The sequence below is a fragment of the Mya arenaria genome, chromosome 10 (genome assembly GCF_026914265.1).
Source record: "Mya arenaria isolate MELC-2E11 chromosome 10, ASM2691426v1".
Lineage (NCBI taxonomy): Eukaryota > Metazoa > Mollusca > Bivalvia > Myida > Myidae > Mya > Mya arenaria.
This window is the reverse complement of record NC_069131.1, coordinates 9,107,617-9,124,505: the sequence shown is the minus strand read 5'-3', so window position 1 is coordinate 9,124,505 and position 16,889 is coordinate 9,107,617. Positions and strand designations below refer to the sequence as shown.

Genomic DNA, 16,889 nt, shown 5'->3' with positions numbered 1-16,889 from the left:
TCAGAGATATAGGAGTTATGAAGGAGTTCAACTACTGTGTACCATACCTTAATTTTGTCCCAACATTGTGGTAACCGCCTTGGAACAGTCAGAGATATAGGAGTTCATAAGGAGTTTAACTACTGAGTACCATACCTCAATTTAGTCCCAACATTGGAGTAACTGCCTTGGAACAGTCAGAGATATAGGAGTTCAGAAGGAGTTCAACTACTGAGTACCATACCTCAATTTTGTCCCAACATTGGGGTAACCGTCTTCGAACGGTCTGCGTTACAGGATAACATAAGCGGTTCAAACTACTGAGTACCATACTTTACACTTGTTTCAGACATACTGTGAGAAACAAAACGCGTACATGGTTCGGGTGGAGACCAGGGAGGAAAACGACTTCCTTGCAAATAAAATAAGAGAACTTCGAAGAGGTAATTTGTTACACTGAGGAAAATATATCAAAGGTAACGAACGTAAGATCTTAGTTTAATTTATAAAGGACAGCAATTTAAATGATTTTAATTGATGTTTGTCATTTCAGCATGATCAAACATTTGACAACGAAATGATAGTTTCTTATCGGTGCTCCATGTTAATTGGTTTTATAAAATATATTCAGAAGGTGGCTTTAAACCAGAAAACATTCGGCAGTTCGCAGACTCTTACAGACATTGGGTAGTACGCAGACTCTTACAGACATTGGGTAGTACGCTGACTCTTACAGACATTGGGTAGTACGCTGACTCTTACAGACATTTGGTAGTACGCTGACTCTTACAGACATTGGGTAGTACGCTGACTCTTACAGACATTGGGTAGTACGCAGACTCTTACAGACATTGGGTAGTACGCTGACTCTTACAGACATTGGGTAGTAGACAGACACTTACAGAGATTTGGCAGTACGCTGACTCTTACAGACATTGGGAAGTATGCAGACCCTTACAGACATTGGGAAGTACGCTAACTCTTACAGACATTTGGTAGTACGCAGACTCTTACAGACATTGGAAAGTACGCTGACTCTTACAGACATTTGTTAGTACGCAGCCTCTTACAGACATTGGGAAGTACGCTGACTCGTACAGACGTTTGGTAGTACGCAGAGCCTTAAAGACATTTGGTGGTACGCAGACTCTTACAGACATTGGGAAGTACGCTGACTCGTACAGACGTTTGGTAGTACGCAGAGCCTTAAAGACATTGAGAAGTACGCAGACTCTTACAGACATTGGATAGTACGCTGACTCTTACAGACATTTAGTAATACGCAGACTCTTACAGACATTTGGTAGTACGCAGACTCTTACAGACATTGGGTAGTACGCTGACTCTTACAGACATTTGGTAGTACGCAGACTTTCACAGACATTTGGTAATACGCAGACTCTTACATACATTGGGTAGTACGCAGACTCTCACAGACATTGGGTGGTACGCAGAATCTTACAGACATCGGGTAATACGCAGAATCTTTCAGACATTGGGTAGTACGCAGACTCTCACAGACATTGGGTGGTACGCAGAATCTTACAGACATCGGGTAATACGCAGAATCTTTCAGACATTGGGTAGTACGCTGACTTTTACAGACATTTGGTGGTACGCAGAATCTTACAGACATTGGGTAATACGCAGAATTTTACAGACATTTGGTAGCACGCAGACTCTTACAGACCTTTAGTGGTACGCAAACACCTACAGACATTCGGTAGTGCGCAGACTCTTACAGACATTGGGTAGTACGCTGACTCTTACAGACATTGGGTAGTACGCTGACTTTCACAGACATTCGGTAGCACGCAGACTCTTACAGACCTTTAGTGGTACGCAAACACCTACAGACATTCGGTAGCACGCAGACTCTTACAGACATTGGGTAGTACGCAGACTCTTACAGACATTGGGTAGTACGCTGACTCGTACAGACATTGGGTAGTACGCTGACTCTTACAGACATAGGGAAGTACGCAGAATCTTACAGACATTCGGTAGCACGCAGACTCTTACAGACCTTTAGTGGTACGCAAACACTTACAGACATTCGGTAGCACGCAGACTCTTACAGACATTGGGTAGTACGCTGACTTTCACAGACATTCGGTAGCACGCAGACTCTTACAGACCTTTAGTGGTACGCAAACACCTACAGACATTCGGTAGTGCGCAGACTCTTACAGACATTGGGTAGTACGCAGACTCTTACAGACATTGGGTAGCACGCTGACTCTTACAGACCTTTAGTGGTACGCAAACACTTACAGACATTCGGTAGTACGCAGACTCTTGCAGACTTTGGGTAGCACGCTGACTCTTACAGACATTTGGTGGTACGCAGACTCTTACAGACATTTGATAGTACACAGACGCTTACAGATATTTAGTATTACGCAGACTCCTAGAGACATTTGGTAGTTCGCAGACTCTTACAGACAGTTGATAGTACGCAGACACTTACAGACATTTGGTATTACGCTGAAACTTACAGATATTTGTTAGTTCACAGACACTTAGAGACATTTGATAGTAGGCTGACACTTACAGTCATTTGGTAGTACGCAGACTCATACAGACAGTTGATAGTCACAGACACTTACAGACATTTGTTAGTACGCTGACACTTACAGATATTTGATAGTTCACAGACACTTAGAGACATTTGACTCATACAGACAGTTGATAGTACGCAGACACTTACAGACATTTGGTAGTACGCAGACACTTACAGATATTTGATAGTTCACAGACACTTAGAGATATTTGATAGTACGCAGACACTTACAGACATATGGTAGTACGCTGACACTTACAGGTATTTGATATTTGACACTAACAGTCATTTGGTAGTACGCAGACTCATACAGACAGTTGATAGTACACAAACACTTACAGACATTTGGTAGTACGCTGACACTTACAGACATTTGATAGTACGCTGACACTTACAGATATTTGATAGTACGCAGACACTTACAGACATTTGGTAGACACTTACAGATATTTGATAGTTCACAGACACTTATAGACATTTGATAGTACGCTGGCACTAACAGTCATTTGGTAGTACGCAGACTCATACAGACAGTTGATAGTACACAGACACTTACAGACATTTGGTAGTACGCTGACACTTACAGACATTTGGTAGTACGCTGACACTTATAGTCATTTGGTAGTACGCTGATACTTACAGACATTTGATAGTACGCTGACACTTACAGATATTTGATAGTACGCAGACACTTAAAGACATTTGAAAGTACGCAGACACTTACATACATTTGGTAGTACGCTGACACTTAGAGACATTCGATAGTACGCTGACACTTACAGTCATTTGGTAGTACGTAGACTCATACAGACATTTGATAGTACGCAAACTCTTACCGACATTTGGAAGTACGCAGACTCTTAGAGACATTTGATAGTATGCTGACTCTTACAGACATTTGGTATGACGCACACTCTTACAGTTTTTTTTACACTGGCACCTAGAATTCCGATATATATTAATAAATGATTAACTGCTCATTTTGGAGGATTTGAAGTACTCTACCTCAATGATCTACCCTATAAGACGTCTTTGTGACAGCTCTGCAATTTTACATTATATCTTCCTTCATAACAGCTCTGTCATTGTTTCAGGCTATCTGATGTTTTGGCTTGGTATCGACGACAAGCTGAATGAAGGGGTGTGGCAATATGTAGGGACTAACATGACGGCTTCTTTCACGAACTGGGCTCCCAATGAGCCCAACGGACAACATACCCTGGATGGGGATGGTGCGTTCACATACTGTATTCGAGTATACTAAGTTATATATGTTGTTGACGCTATTTCGTTTGCCACAATTCAAAGGCGAATAGTGAATGATGTAACTGATATTTCAGGTTCAAATATAACAAACCATATTAAAGTCAAATATCAGCCCCAATCTAACCTCAAACAACCACATAAAAAAGCTTTGTACGAGTACATGTATGAACAAAAACACTTGTAGGTTTTTATTCTTTGTAAAAAAAAACATTTTGTCATAGATTGTTTTGATAAACACATTTTGGCAACAAAAGTTCTTGAGTAAGTGCCAAATTAACCGTTTTCTAAGATGACTCAAAAGAATACAAAAACATATTTTAATCAAACATATAAGCAAGAAAAATGTCATGTTTAATATATGCATACAATTTTATAAAGGTCAAGGTGCCCTTGAAAAAACTTGGTAAATAAATGGATATTTTACTAATTTGAAATTTCTCTCTAAGATATTTGTGAATACTGTCTCGAATATTTGTATGATTTCCAAACGTGAACAGAACAGACACGTGCATTTTGGTTCGAATGTGAGTCAATGGTAACAGTAATGTACTTTTCGTTTATTTATAGATTTTACAGCGGACTGTGCCATTATGTCGCCGTATGTGAAATATCAATGGATGGATGAAGGCTGCTCCCCCTATGAAATGGCCGAGCCCATTTGTGAAAAGAGGCATTGAATTGTACACGGTTGATTCATTATGTATTCGGTGCATGAAATTATTTGATAAAGAGCAAATAAATATGTCTAAATATTCTGAAAAAGCCCGTAAGGAAATATGTTATCTGGTCCCACTTGAGAAATATATTCTATAAAGGAACCAGAACGGCATTCAGAAATGTCTTCACGTTTGATGTTAACAAAATGCGCACAAATCCAATGTCTTCACGATGTCAGACGTCAGATGAATGACACGTATGGCAAGAATAATACGTCTGTGAATGTTAGAAGACACTTTGTGCACCAATAGCCTGTATATTAGTTCGGCTATGTTTGTGAAATCTATACAAACACTTTGCATGTAAGCATACTTTAAACTTTAATCATGGACACGAACTATTCTCAAGATAACCTGTTTTATCGGTCAGAGAACTGAGGAGCAATCGCTTTTATTTTATCTCCATCTTCAAAAACACTCCTAAAGGAAAATGAACGGCTTTGAACCTTTTTTAAAATAATGAAATTATTATTTTGACATTATTAATTCAGTAAAATAAACGTATCACTTTAACCTTTTTTCAAAACGAACATGTCACATCTGTTTCAGCAGGAGTATTTTGTAAATCTAGTGTAATGTCGCCATGCGCCAACACTCCAAGGAAAGAAGAAACAAACAAAGGAATATAATATTCTTAGCAGTAATGCAATAGTTCGTCGATCAAAACTAAGTTTTAAGCATATGCAGAATAGACAACGGAAAAAGTAAATGTTGCTCTGATGATCGAATATAATCGTAAATTGATTCGTTGGGCGTGAAATTGGCGACAATCGATTGTTTTGGGTTATAATCGATCATCGATTCAACTGGCGTGTTATTTTTTCTTTGGGACGTGTTCACTTGTTATCGTTAACATAATTGTCGAAAATAAAAACAACACAAAATAAATTCAAGCATGCACATAATATAACCATAGTTATGAACTACTTGTTATTGTAAAATAATAAAACTACAATTATATAGGGCATTGTCATAAACCAACAGCACTATCGATAATCGGTTACGTGTGTGGAAGCTATTATCGATAGTCAATCTTGAACCGATTCCATACAGTCACTAGAAATAGTTAAACATAGATATTAAGTTTCTATAAGTAAATCAGGTCATTTAAGGTATCCGACATACAAAGATGTTTATCGCTTTATCGCGTCACTGGTTGGACTATTCTGGTGCCCGGTAACCAACATGATGTTGGCATAATTTGAAAGGATATTTAATGCATATTTTTAATATGTTAAATAAGTCACAAAAAATCATAATGGATAAAGTTATAAACAGTTATATTTTTAGCCTTTATTTCACAGAAATCGGAATATTTTTCAATATTTCAATCTAAAGTATGTTTCCAGTATAAGTTACACACACTTGTTCTTTATCTGCTCATAAGGCCGTTTTCAATGATAACACAGCAATATGAGGTCAGCAGGCATCAAAGACGAATATAAATGTTGTATACATCTGGACCGGGTTTCAACATAGGTCGAAAGGCTTAATATCGTAACTTTCTCTGCGTCACTCCATTTTTTTTTGGCGTAAGCTGCGTTTCCAAAAAAATATCGTACGGGCATTTATTGGATAGATTGCTGCCTGTAACTTTACATTGAACCCGATCACTCTTAAAGTCGCACTCTCACAGATTGAACGTTTGACAACTTTTTTTTGTCTTTGAACGAGCCAATTTATGCATGTAAATTAATCGTATAAGACTGCCGACCAAAAATTAGATCGAAGATTCTTATATAGCCTTATAGAATGTCTATGATTTAATGGGACAGCCCTCGTAAGTTCAATAAATAATGTTTTAAATGCATTTTTCTTAAACCTTTAGTATCGCTTTTAGCTATAAATTTTGCTCATTCAAAGACAAAAAAAAAGTTGTAAAAATGGTAAATCTGTGAAAGTGCAGCTTTAAGGTGACAGAACATGACATAAATTTATTTCAGTTAAAACATTCAACATAATAACTAACATTAAAATAGATCAACATGACCCTTGATCATTTAGCAGCGATAAGTAAACGACTAAGATATCTTATTGGAACGGGGCCCTGCAACCTTAACATCACACGGGAGTTAGCTGATAAGGAGAGAACTACTTATGGACTAGAAAACATAAGAGTTCATGACCATATACAACTATACATGCATAATCGACATCGGCAAGTGACCTTTATCATAAGATATTAAATATTTGTGGACATCAATGTCAGCTGGAAACGCTAATTTGTTTGTGTTTGTAGTTTTGGCAACGGTATTTCAAGGTATATTTTAAATTTGTTTTTGAACAATACAAACGAAAAATGAGATAAGTAACAACGACGATTATTGAAAAAAAGAATAGCACTTAAGCCATAAAATGTCGGTGTTGCACCCTTTATTCATGTCTGAAATAACTTTTGTCACACTTTCGTTTAGTTTGTGGCTTTGTGATAACAACAGCAGCTAAATGAAGATAACGTTGAAACAGTTTCCCTCATGCAGTTATTGGTTATTGTGCAACATTAAGTGATTGTTTTGGTAAATATAAAATATTGGATAAATTTTGACTTATCAATCAATGTTATCGTTTATTTTGACCAAACAAAAGAGTTTTCAAGTTATATTCGATTGGCTGCTGGTCGCCATTCCTTAAAGGTACTTGTGCAATATTGTTTAGGGTTAGAAATCGCATAAAGGTGATTGCAAGTAACATTATGTTTTGCAATGCTTGTAACAATGATAACAAACACAATTAACGGTTAAGATAAGAGATCTTGTGTATCAATTGTTAAAACAGAACAGAAAATAGTTTGTTAACCCAACTGCGTCAGAAATGCTCTTATTATAAGTATTTAATAAAGCTTTGATTTAAACATAAACCTGATCAAATGTGTACCTACCACTTGTTGTGTGGTGTGTGTTCGTTCATGAAAATAAGTGAGATTTGAACAACATTAAAACAGAAAGGTTACCACCAGAAAACCTGTGAACGAGTCCATTTAATGTCTACCGAAAACAACAACATTTGACTCTCTTCTACTTTCCTTGAAGTACAAATAAGTATATTTTGATTACTCGACTTGGTCATACTAAAATATTTTATATACAATCCTCACATTATTTTGAATTCCTTATTAACTCATAACCGACATGTTATTTTAGAAAAAAAATATACAAAAATAGTACAAAATATTAACAATAATAAACAACTCCTATATTGATTTTTTTGTCAAAATTTTAAAGAGTACATTTATTCTTATGTCTTAGGTGTCCGTGGCCTTGAATGCTATAGTTGTAATCGCAGTTCAGGGGAAGACACGTGCAACCAGACGACCACATGTCAACCAGGAGAGGTGATAACACGTGATCATATTGTTCATTTCAACATGTGTTAAATATGAGTGTAATGCAATCGAAATATATGTCGTAATACTTGTCCTTCACGTAATCAATGTAAACTACAGATTTAGTATGTATAGATGTTGAAGGCCTGGGCCCGTATCCACTGACGTCTTGAGCCCGAATTTGAGACTCAGACGCAGACATATCTTTGCATTTGTTAATCATAAGCAAGGATTGAGCAGTCAGCTGCATATTGCCTTGTATTCTTGTATTTCAGGTATGCATGCTGCAGAAAATGCAAAGTCATCTGACATCTGAGGTCTACTACGAGACTAAATGTATACTCCACCATGTATGTTGTTTACTTGCCTTTACAATAGTCGTTGTTAATCATTTCTCTTCCTTTCAATTTGCGAGATATGAAAATGTATCGTATCATTTAATACAATACAAGGACATGACTGTTATAAAATGGCATTAATTAGCGGCCTATCCTGAAAGCCATATTGCGGAAGGTCGTGTGTAGCTGGAAGGCCGTAGTTAATATGCAACATATTAAGTATTTCTTCAAATAAATGGTTTCTGCCGATCCTGGTAAAATAAAGGACCGCGTGTTTGTTCCGTGCGATCCTTCAGTACGAGTACACTAAGGCCATAAAGTGCTCATCGTAGACCTGAGTCTAGGGATTTCAACACTTTCGCCGGATTAGTCTACTAGAATAAGTCGAGAACCTGGTCATATTTTAAACGCCCAATACAAGTCCAGCAAATTTTATCAAAACATTCAATATACGCAAGGGATTCAACTCGACATATTTACTTTTAAGGCTTTTGAAATAAGACGTCATTTAGTATATGACTGACGTGCTTTTACATATATGAACTGAATCAAATACATGTTGTCTCTCCCGACATGAAATTTTCCCTTCAAGTATATAAATCTCATATTGATATTTGAAGTTATTATGTTAACTTACTATTCCAGATGACATCTTGCTGTACCAGTATATTATTATACTTGTTGTTAATTCTTCTATGATATGGATCTTGTCAGATTTGTTTGCATGATAAAGTCTTTTTCTTCTTCTTCAAATTCACATTCACAGTGATAGATTGAAACAAAGAACAGAATAATCATCTCATGTGGTAAAATGTATGCACTTTAGAGGTATTAAATATTTTTTAAAGCTATGCCTGATAGTGGTCTACAGTGTAATTTCAATCCCTAGGAATGAAGTGAATAAATTGTTTTGATAATTTTATAGCTATGAAAATAAAATAACAGAGTTATGAACCGTTCGTATGCTTTTACACAAGTACTTTTCAGACATGTATGGACACTTACCAAACGAGAACGATGACGGCCTTTATTGGACGGAAACGTCTGATGTCTACCTTATACATCCGTACGTTCCAATACACATTACATCTAAAATCAGTATTCGTTCAAAAGATTTGACTTCTGATTTAAGATCGATTCAGTTAAACACACACACGAATCGGGTTAAAATACAGTAGAAGGTGACTGGCAATGATTTCTCTCGCTAGATGGGCTCACTACGGCTAGGGTCCTACCTTTCATGTTGATTAATGCCTGTACACTCTAAAGCGGATGGTATGCTCACTGCAATACGAATGGTCTATGTGGTATTTTGTCATTTACAAGGCGATAAAAGCATAAAACAATAGACCAATAAGTAATTCATTAATAAGTTAATATGGATGAGGTGTCTATTCTGTAAACAGTGAACAGTAGGAAATACCAACTAGGATGAATCAATATAAGGTGTCAACCATGTTTTTATGATAGCTAGAGTGTCAAAGTTAGGTTATATCAGCATTCAAAATGTTTTCTTACTGAAAAAACTCTGCATATTGTAATGAACAATAACTAAGCTACCATCAATGATAGTAGTAAGTACTAGAAACATTAGGAAAGGGGGACGACGGAGAAGTTTTCTTGTGAATGTTGTATATGTATTTTAGCCTTGCTTCCAGCTTTCTTAAAACATATGACATCAGTTGCTGGAACTTGTTCAAATCGACACTTTTGTATGCTTCAGAGGGACATTGTCTTGTCCAGTGCTGCGACCAAGATTTATGTAACGTCGGTTGTAACCAGACATCCTTAACTGTCACAAGCGCTCCCATACAAACACCGCATCCTTCCCCAACAAAAGATACATCATCGCAAGTAACGGCAACTACGCCAAACATAAAAATACCAACAAAGCCGTCTACGACACTGTCCACTGATGTACCTACTACCTCAGGTAATGATGGTACTACTAATTCCAACGCTGCGTCCGCTGCTGCTACTATATCTGCTGATTTCGCTGATCCTACCATTGCTTCTATAATTTCTTTACAGCTGCTTCTATCACTGCTTCTACGGCTGCTTCTCCCACTGCCCCTAAAGCTTCCTCTACAACCGTTTCAACCACTGCTGCCGCCCCTGCTCCTCCCGCTACTTCTACGACGGCTTCTACCGCTGTTTCAACCACTGCTTCTACGGCTGTTCCTACCACTGGTTCTATGGCTGCTTCTACTGCTGCTCCTGTCGCTACCTCTACGGCTGCTCATACGGCTGCTCCTACCGCTTCTTCTACAACCACTGCTTCAACCGCTGTTCCTACCGCTACATCTAACGCTACTTCGACCACTGCTTCTTCCGCTTCTATTACCAATATTTCTGCCGCTACTTCTTCTTATGTTCCTTCTGTTGCTTCTACTTCTACAACGGCTGCATTGCATCTAAGTAAAACAATTATAATATTTCTTCCAATATCTATTGTCTCGCGTTTCTTGACTTGTATCAGACCTAAACTACAGTAAAGATAAACAGTGACACAAAAATAGTAAACTGGTTTTTCAAAATTTGAGTATCCTAGGACCTCATAGTAAACAAATTTTGCATTAAAGATTTGCAATTGTTAATAACCTACCAATTTTTAAACGCTAGTTCCTCAATGAAACATATCAAATATAACTCACATGATGACGGTAAATGTCCATGGTCCCCCATTCAATTACTTTTCAATGTAAGAGAGTATGTACTGAACATGCAGGTTGCGGGGACAGACTAGAATCGTACCAAACATCGTGCTACATCTTCTCGCATAGGGAAATGAGTTTTGATAGTGCAAAGGTATGTATTGCATTTAATGTATTCATCACATTTTACGTACTTCGCTGACATATGATATTTATTTTCCGGGTTGGAAAAAACATCTGCAGATTGTTTTCGCGAAACTATATTGTTTACTGTTTTTGAAACAAAATTTAACGAGTTATCCTTGAAAGGTATTCTATTGCTGTGTGCATGATTATTTTCATGAAAAAGTGCTATTACAAGAATTAATGGAGTGTTATATTTAGGGCTGTTTTCGAGGCGTACCTTAAATCTTAACAAGTATAAACGTTACACATACGAATAGCTTTCCCTTTTATTTCAGGCGTTCTGCGCACACCAGCGGGCGTATTTAGTTCGTGTTGACACCGCCGGTGAAAATATGTTCCTGACAAACAAAATCAAGCTTTTAAACAAAGGTCATTAATGTTTTATTCGCAATGTTTGGCCTTGATTCCTGTGCCTTAAACTAGAGATTGGATAACCTTAAGGCTTGTGGGCCTATCCCTGTAGTTACCATTGCTTTATCGACATGATTATCTCACCTTTAAACGAGACGATATTTAGCTGTTTTAAGCGTTCAAATGTTCGAGTTAAAATAGCATATTGTGCAGAGGAGGCTTCTCTTGCTGTGCTTACTCTCATGTTTCTAAAAAACGATTAAAATAAAACTATAACATATACATCAATTAAAGGGAATATCGTATACAATGTAGTATATTTTTTTCCAAAGGCACTTAATACTATTTTAACTTTAAACGTACTCAAATATAAATAATTATAAAGCCATAAAAACACTGATAAAAATGGGTTTATATATTCCTTTCTCTTCCCTCCAGGCTGGGTCCAGTATTGGCTTGGTATCAACGTATCCGGAGGAGTTTGGTATTACACCGGAACTAACGTAACGTCAACGTTCGCCGAATGGGCGCCGCATGAACCGGACGGCAAACATACGTTAGATGGAGACGGTAATAACCTGACGTCTGATCACTCCATTATTTTATTTCATTCGGATTCTTTTCGGTGGGTGTTGCGTAATTGTCTAGTCAGAACTAATCACATTTAGCTTGTAAGTAATCGAAACATATGTTTTTATATGTCTCACTTTCTTAACAACCGATCCTGCTTCTATTCCATTTTTATTATTAAAATAAAAATACTCAGTTTTATAAATATTGACCGTAAACTTTGTTTTGTTATAGCTTCATGCCTCTAAAGTAAAGTTCGAACAAATATAACTATTAAATAATTTGAATAATTACTTGCCCTCCAATATCAATATTTGGTCAATTGTGGGTTTTATATGCTATATGTGCTGTAGCTAGTCAATATCAGGTTTTCTTTCGTTTTGATTATTTCATTTTCGTTCCTTCTGCTATAATAGGTATCAAAATAATATATTATATCTGAGAAAAATTGTAAGAAATTATAATTAAAAACAGATGGGAAAGTGTCATCGATGAAAGTGTAATCGTTGAAAGTGTAATTGATGTAATCAACGTCGTGGTCGACATGCAAATGTATAAAACCATGATTATAACTTTTGAGAGTAATTAAACGAAATCTGGTACCAATGTTGACGGATAAAACACATATAGGTAAAAAGCCGATAACTCAGGCTTTGAAGGCGCAAAATATAGGTAAAAAGCCGATAACTCGGGCTTTGAAGGCGCAAAATATAGGTAAAAAGGCGATAACTCTGGCTTTGAAGGCGCAAAATATATGTAAATAGCCGAAAACTCTGGCTTTGAAGGCGCAAAATATAGGTAAAAAGCCGATAACTCAGACTTTGAAGGCGCAAAATATAGGTAAAAAGCCGATAACTCAGGCTTTGAAGGCGCAAAATACAGGTTGATGCCAAACGTTATTTTTTAGCATTATTGCTCATTTGACTTAAAACATAAAAAACAAAAGCAAGCATATGATTTAATACAAAAACAACAATATTAGCCTTTTTAAATATTATATATTTTACTGAATTACTAGCTACCTGGCCACATAATTCCCAGTTAAACTTGCGCCAAAACATCGATAATAATTTTTTATCTGTATCTTAATTATAATCACTTTTGTTGTCATTTTAGTCAAATGAGTTATACGCAATAATGCATTTGTATGAACAAATGATTTTAATTGTCAAGTTAAATATGCACTCTGTTGCATGAAAAACGTTATCAACAGATGAGCGTTGATCTTCGCTTCACGGCGCTCTTGTTCCCATTTCGTTGTTAACCTTATATTCCGTACATGCTCTCCTTATATCAATATGCGTTTCATTAGAAGATAATTTAATACTAGAGTTAATAAAAACTTGCCTTGAAGAAGAACTTTATCGACAATTTAATTTGTTAACATGAATTCAAAATCATTGCCCGTGAAGTGATTTATTTAAGATACTACAAATACCACAAAATAGGTCGCAAACAAAATACATGCCAACTCCATTTCAATTAGCAACGAGATAAAACAGATCGTTCACGTCTTGTTTAATGTCCTAAGCTAATGAAACCTAAGGCTACGAATGAAAGTTATGAAAGTATTTCGATACTAAATACTATATAAATACAGTTCGTTCTTGTTCAGTTTGAACTAACCTATATTAAGTGAAAGCAGATCATATGTTAGCAAGAACTTTACATAATTAATTAAGACTCAAGCACACTGCGTTACCTGGCGGGGTGTAGATCTCGGACAGCAGTAGATTTTGGACAGTCATGATTCTCTCGTGTAAAATAAGCACATCACTGAGACGTTTGTGAAGCATTATTTGTGAACATTTTACTGCTTTCAAGATGCAATTGTGAATTCGAAACTTACAAAAGAAAAAACAACAACAATAATTAACAACGTTTGCGTTTACCTGATTTAAAAAATAAATAACATAAAATAAAAGTTAAACCCTTTTTACAAAAGTTCTGGCTATAGGTACTTTAACATTGTGTATTTGCTTTTGTTTAAACAGACAAAATCTGTTGATATAGTTAAGTAGAAGTTCTATGAAAACGTGTGATCTATATCTGCTTTTTTACTAGCGGCAAATTGTGCCGTTATGTCGCCCTTTGTTAGTTCAAACCATTGACCTTCATCATACACCCAACCCGTGGAACGGTGCTGTGATGCTGGTAACAATTTAATACCGTTGTTTCTTCAGACAACATAGCAAACTGCGCCGTGATGTCGCCCTATGTGGGATTCAAGTGGCGGGACGAAGGATGTTCCCCCTACGAAATGGCTGAGACCATCTGTGAAATGAGGTGAGTTCTTGATATGAATGTGTATCATGATGAAAATTTATCTACAAGCGATGCATTGTTAAATTTAAACTATAAACATTAACCGCTCAGCTGGCGGCGCGCTAAACAATGAAATTGGCGCTAAAAAACAGCGCCAGCTATTACCTAAGAATTATGGGAAAATCGTGACGTCAGCGAGCACTTAATAATTATCGTGTTTATGTCTAAATACTTAAATGTGTTTTTCTCTGAACGACGCCCCTGGTGTTAACACGCTTATCTTGTAAACACATCTCTACCTATCCCTAACATGTGATAATAGTTCAACTACCAAATGATATGAGGTTAGCGAAGTGTGTTTTCTCAATGCATATTATACCGTTAAACTACGGCACATATTTTCATTTCAGAAATCCATCTCTGCCCTAACCAAGGACAGAGAGAGAGAGAGAACCATTGCCAATGAAAGGGAGAGAATGCTTCCATGGCTATGGAGTCGATTTTAATAAACCATTTAACCATAATTATATTTATTTTCCAGTGTTGTGTTTTCAGTCTCTTTTCATTCTGGCAGTGTAAACTACGTTTTCTTATGAAACTTTAGTATAGCTTAGTCACAAGTAAACAATATATGCAGATTTTCGGCTGGCTATTTTTATTGAAACTTATGCAATATAGTGTGTCTAAGATTGAATGTTTTACATAAGCTTTATACTTATCCATTTTTGCGAGAGGAAGGCCAGCATTGTTGGTGTTGATTTTGCATAAACTTGAAGTTTGTCCAAGTAACACAAATACGTAATGGAAACTGACAAAAATCTATTTCACTTTTTACTTTATTTTTACTTTACACCATAATGAGAAAGGGGCAAAGGGTGTTTATGTTGATAAAAAGGTCCAAAGTTTATTAGACAATCTGCAGATGCAGTCTGTTCATACATGGCCAGAAAATTCTTCAAATGATGTCAAATGTCTTGACACAAAAAGTTTCGGGACGTACATACGGAAATACAAGCGCACGGATATCAACTTTATATGCCTCCCATTTGGGTAGGACAACGATACCACAAGCCTGGTTCTGGAGCTGTTTGCATTGGAAGGCAAAGCACGGTGTTTTAAATCAGTTCTTCCTTAGTCTGGGTGTTTGTGTCTTGGTGAACACATCTGCTTTGGGGGAATGTAGTCGTTGTTACAGGTGATTAACTTGTAGCCATTTAAGGCCTAGTTGGTTGAAATGTTGGATAGTTCTGGGCTGGTATTCAATATTGTTCTTAATTGAATCATTATAGTGAATGAAGTCAATGATGTATGACCGTAACGTTGACTTCAGTTGAATATTAAATACCACCATAGTTGTATAATGACCATTAATGTAAACAGTAAAGTTATATGTAGGGCGAAATAACTGTGTCTATGTCAGTCAGATTCAAATATAATTTGGTCTGAACCTCTTCTTTGTTGTTTTGATTCAACCCAGGTCATATATTGAACAATTCGCGATATGGCGCCCGTACGATTTAGTATTTCGTGGAAAATCTGCGAAGTCTTACCGCGGCGGCAAAGGTATCGTATTTATCTTGCGGGCGCCGTTGCGTTCTTTCAGTAAGGCGCATTGGTAGCTATTAATGCGGAGTAACAAGTATATGGTGTACGAGTTTGGGCCGAAAATAGGGACCCGCAAATTGTAAGACAGCCGAACGATTTCCAAACTCATCACTCAAGTATGTTAAGACGTCCATGCGAGTGCTTCGAGGGCACCGTTCAATGGTAAAAATGGCAAACGGCGCTACAGGGACGGCGCTACAGGGACGGCGTGCGGGGAACACACTGACAGGATTATATCATGGTACCATTAGGGCTAAAAAAATGGCGCCTCGCGATTAGAGCAAAGAAACCTTGAAAGGTTGCCGTGAGGGTCACATGGACTAAGTGACCACTTATCATGATGGCACAGACACATTCGATACCACTGATTTCCTTAAAAAGTTGTTCACCGTACGCAAAAGAAATGTACGGGGCCCAGTGAATATATAACCGTAACTTGCACTGAGTTCAGTTGGATGTTTAATGATAAGTTTAAAGTCAAGAGTAAAAAAACCGTTCTGATTAATTTAAATTTCAATTGCATTTTCTTATTAAACAACAAATGTGTTTTACATATTTATCTGTGCGTGCGCGCGCGCGTGCGTGTGCGTGTGCGTGATTTTATGTTGTTGTTGTTTTTTTGTTTTTTTTTAAAACGGCTTTCACTGCACATAGCAAAATAATTTTGGTATCGATAGCTAATGTTGGATGTTATATCAGTCCTTATTTTGAAAAGTAAAATGTTTGTAATCAACTTAGTAAGGGGAATAAACATTAATAAATTGCATTTTTATTGATTTGTTTCCCTTTTTTAAAATCTTTATCAAGTAGAAGTATTAAACAACAAAAAAGGTTGCAATCACAGACAATACTTTTTACAAAAAAAACATTGCAACATATTTCATTATAAATAAAACCGACAGGATGGTGTTTACAGACAGTACCAAGGCGGTAATACCTTAATTTGTTAATAAAGCTATATTGAAGCTTGTGTGATCTGTTTGTGGTATTTGTATGTCTGTATCTCTTGTTCATTGCCATGTATACCCTAACCTATTGCCCCTACACGGGGGTTATTTATGATTTCTTACTAAA

The 16,889-nt window shown here is 36.7% G+C and overlaps 2 protein-coding genes across 2 annotated transcripts in view; both read left to right on the top strand.

Annotated features, from left to right (window-relative positions):
- Positions 1–4,570, top strand: part of LOC128207006 (uncharacterized) — a gene marked incomplete in the record, with an annotated part of 33,529 nt that extends 28,959 nt beyond the window's left edge. Inside the window, 3 exon segments of the mRNA XM_052909790.1 lie at positions 329–422; positions 3,637–3,774; positions 4,376–4,570. Of these exon segments, the coding sequence (XP_052765750.1) occupies positions 329–422; positions 3,637–3,774; positions 4,376–4,485 (342 nt within the window).
- Positions 4,571–9,201: 4,631 nt separating this feature from the next.
- On the top strand, positions 9,202–14,639 carry LOC128204298 (C-type lectin domain family 10 member A-like). Its single transcript, XM_052905708.1, has 7 exons — positions 9,202–9,250; positions 9,908–10,117; positions 10,913–10,992; positions 11,300–11,393; positions 11,814–11,945; positions 14,129–14,231; positions 14,621–14,639. The coding sequence occupies exons 1-7, from the start codon at positions 9,202–9,204 to the stop codon at positions 14,637–14,639; spliced, it is 687 nt and encodes a 228-aa protein (XP_052761668.1).
- Positions 14,640–16,889: the final 2,250 nt, after the last annotated feature.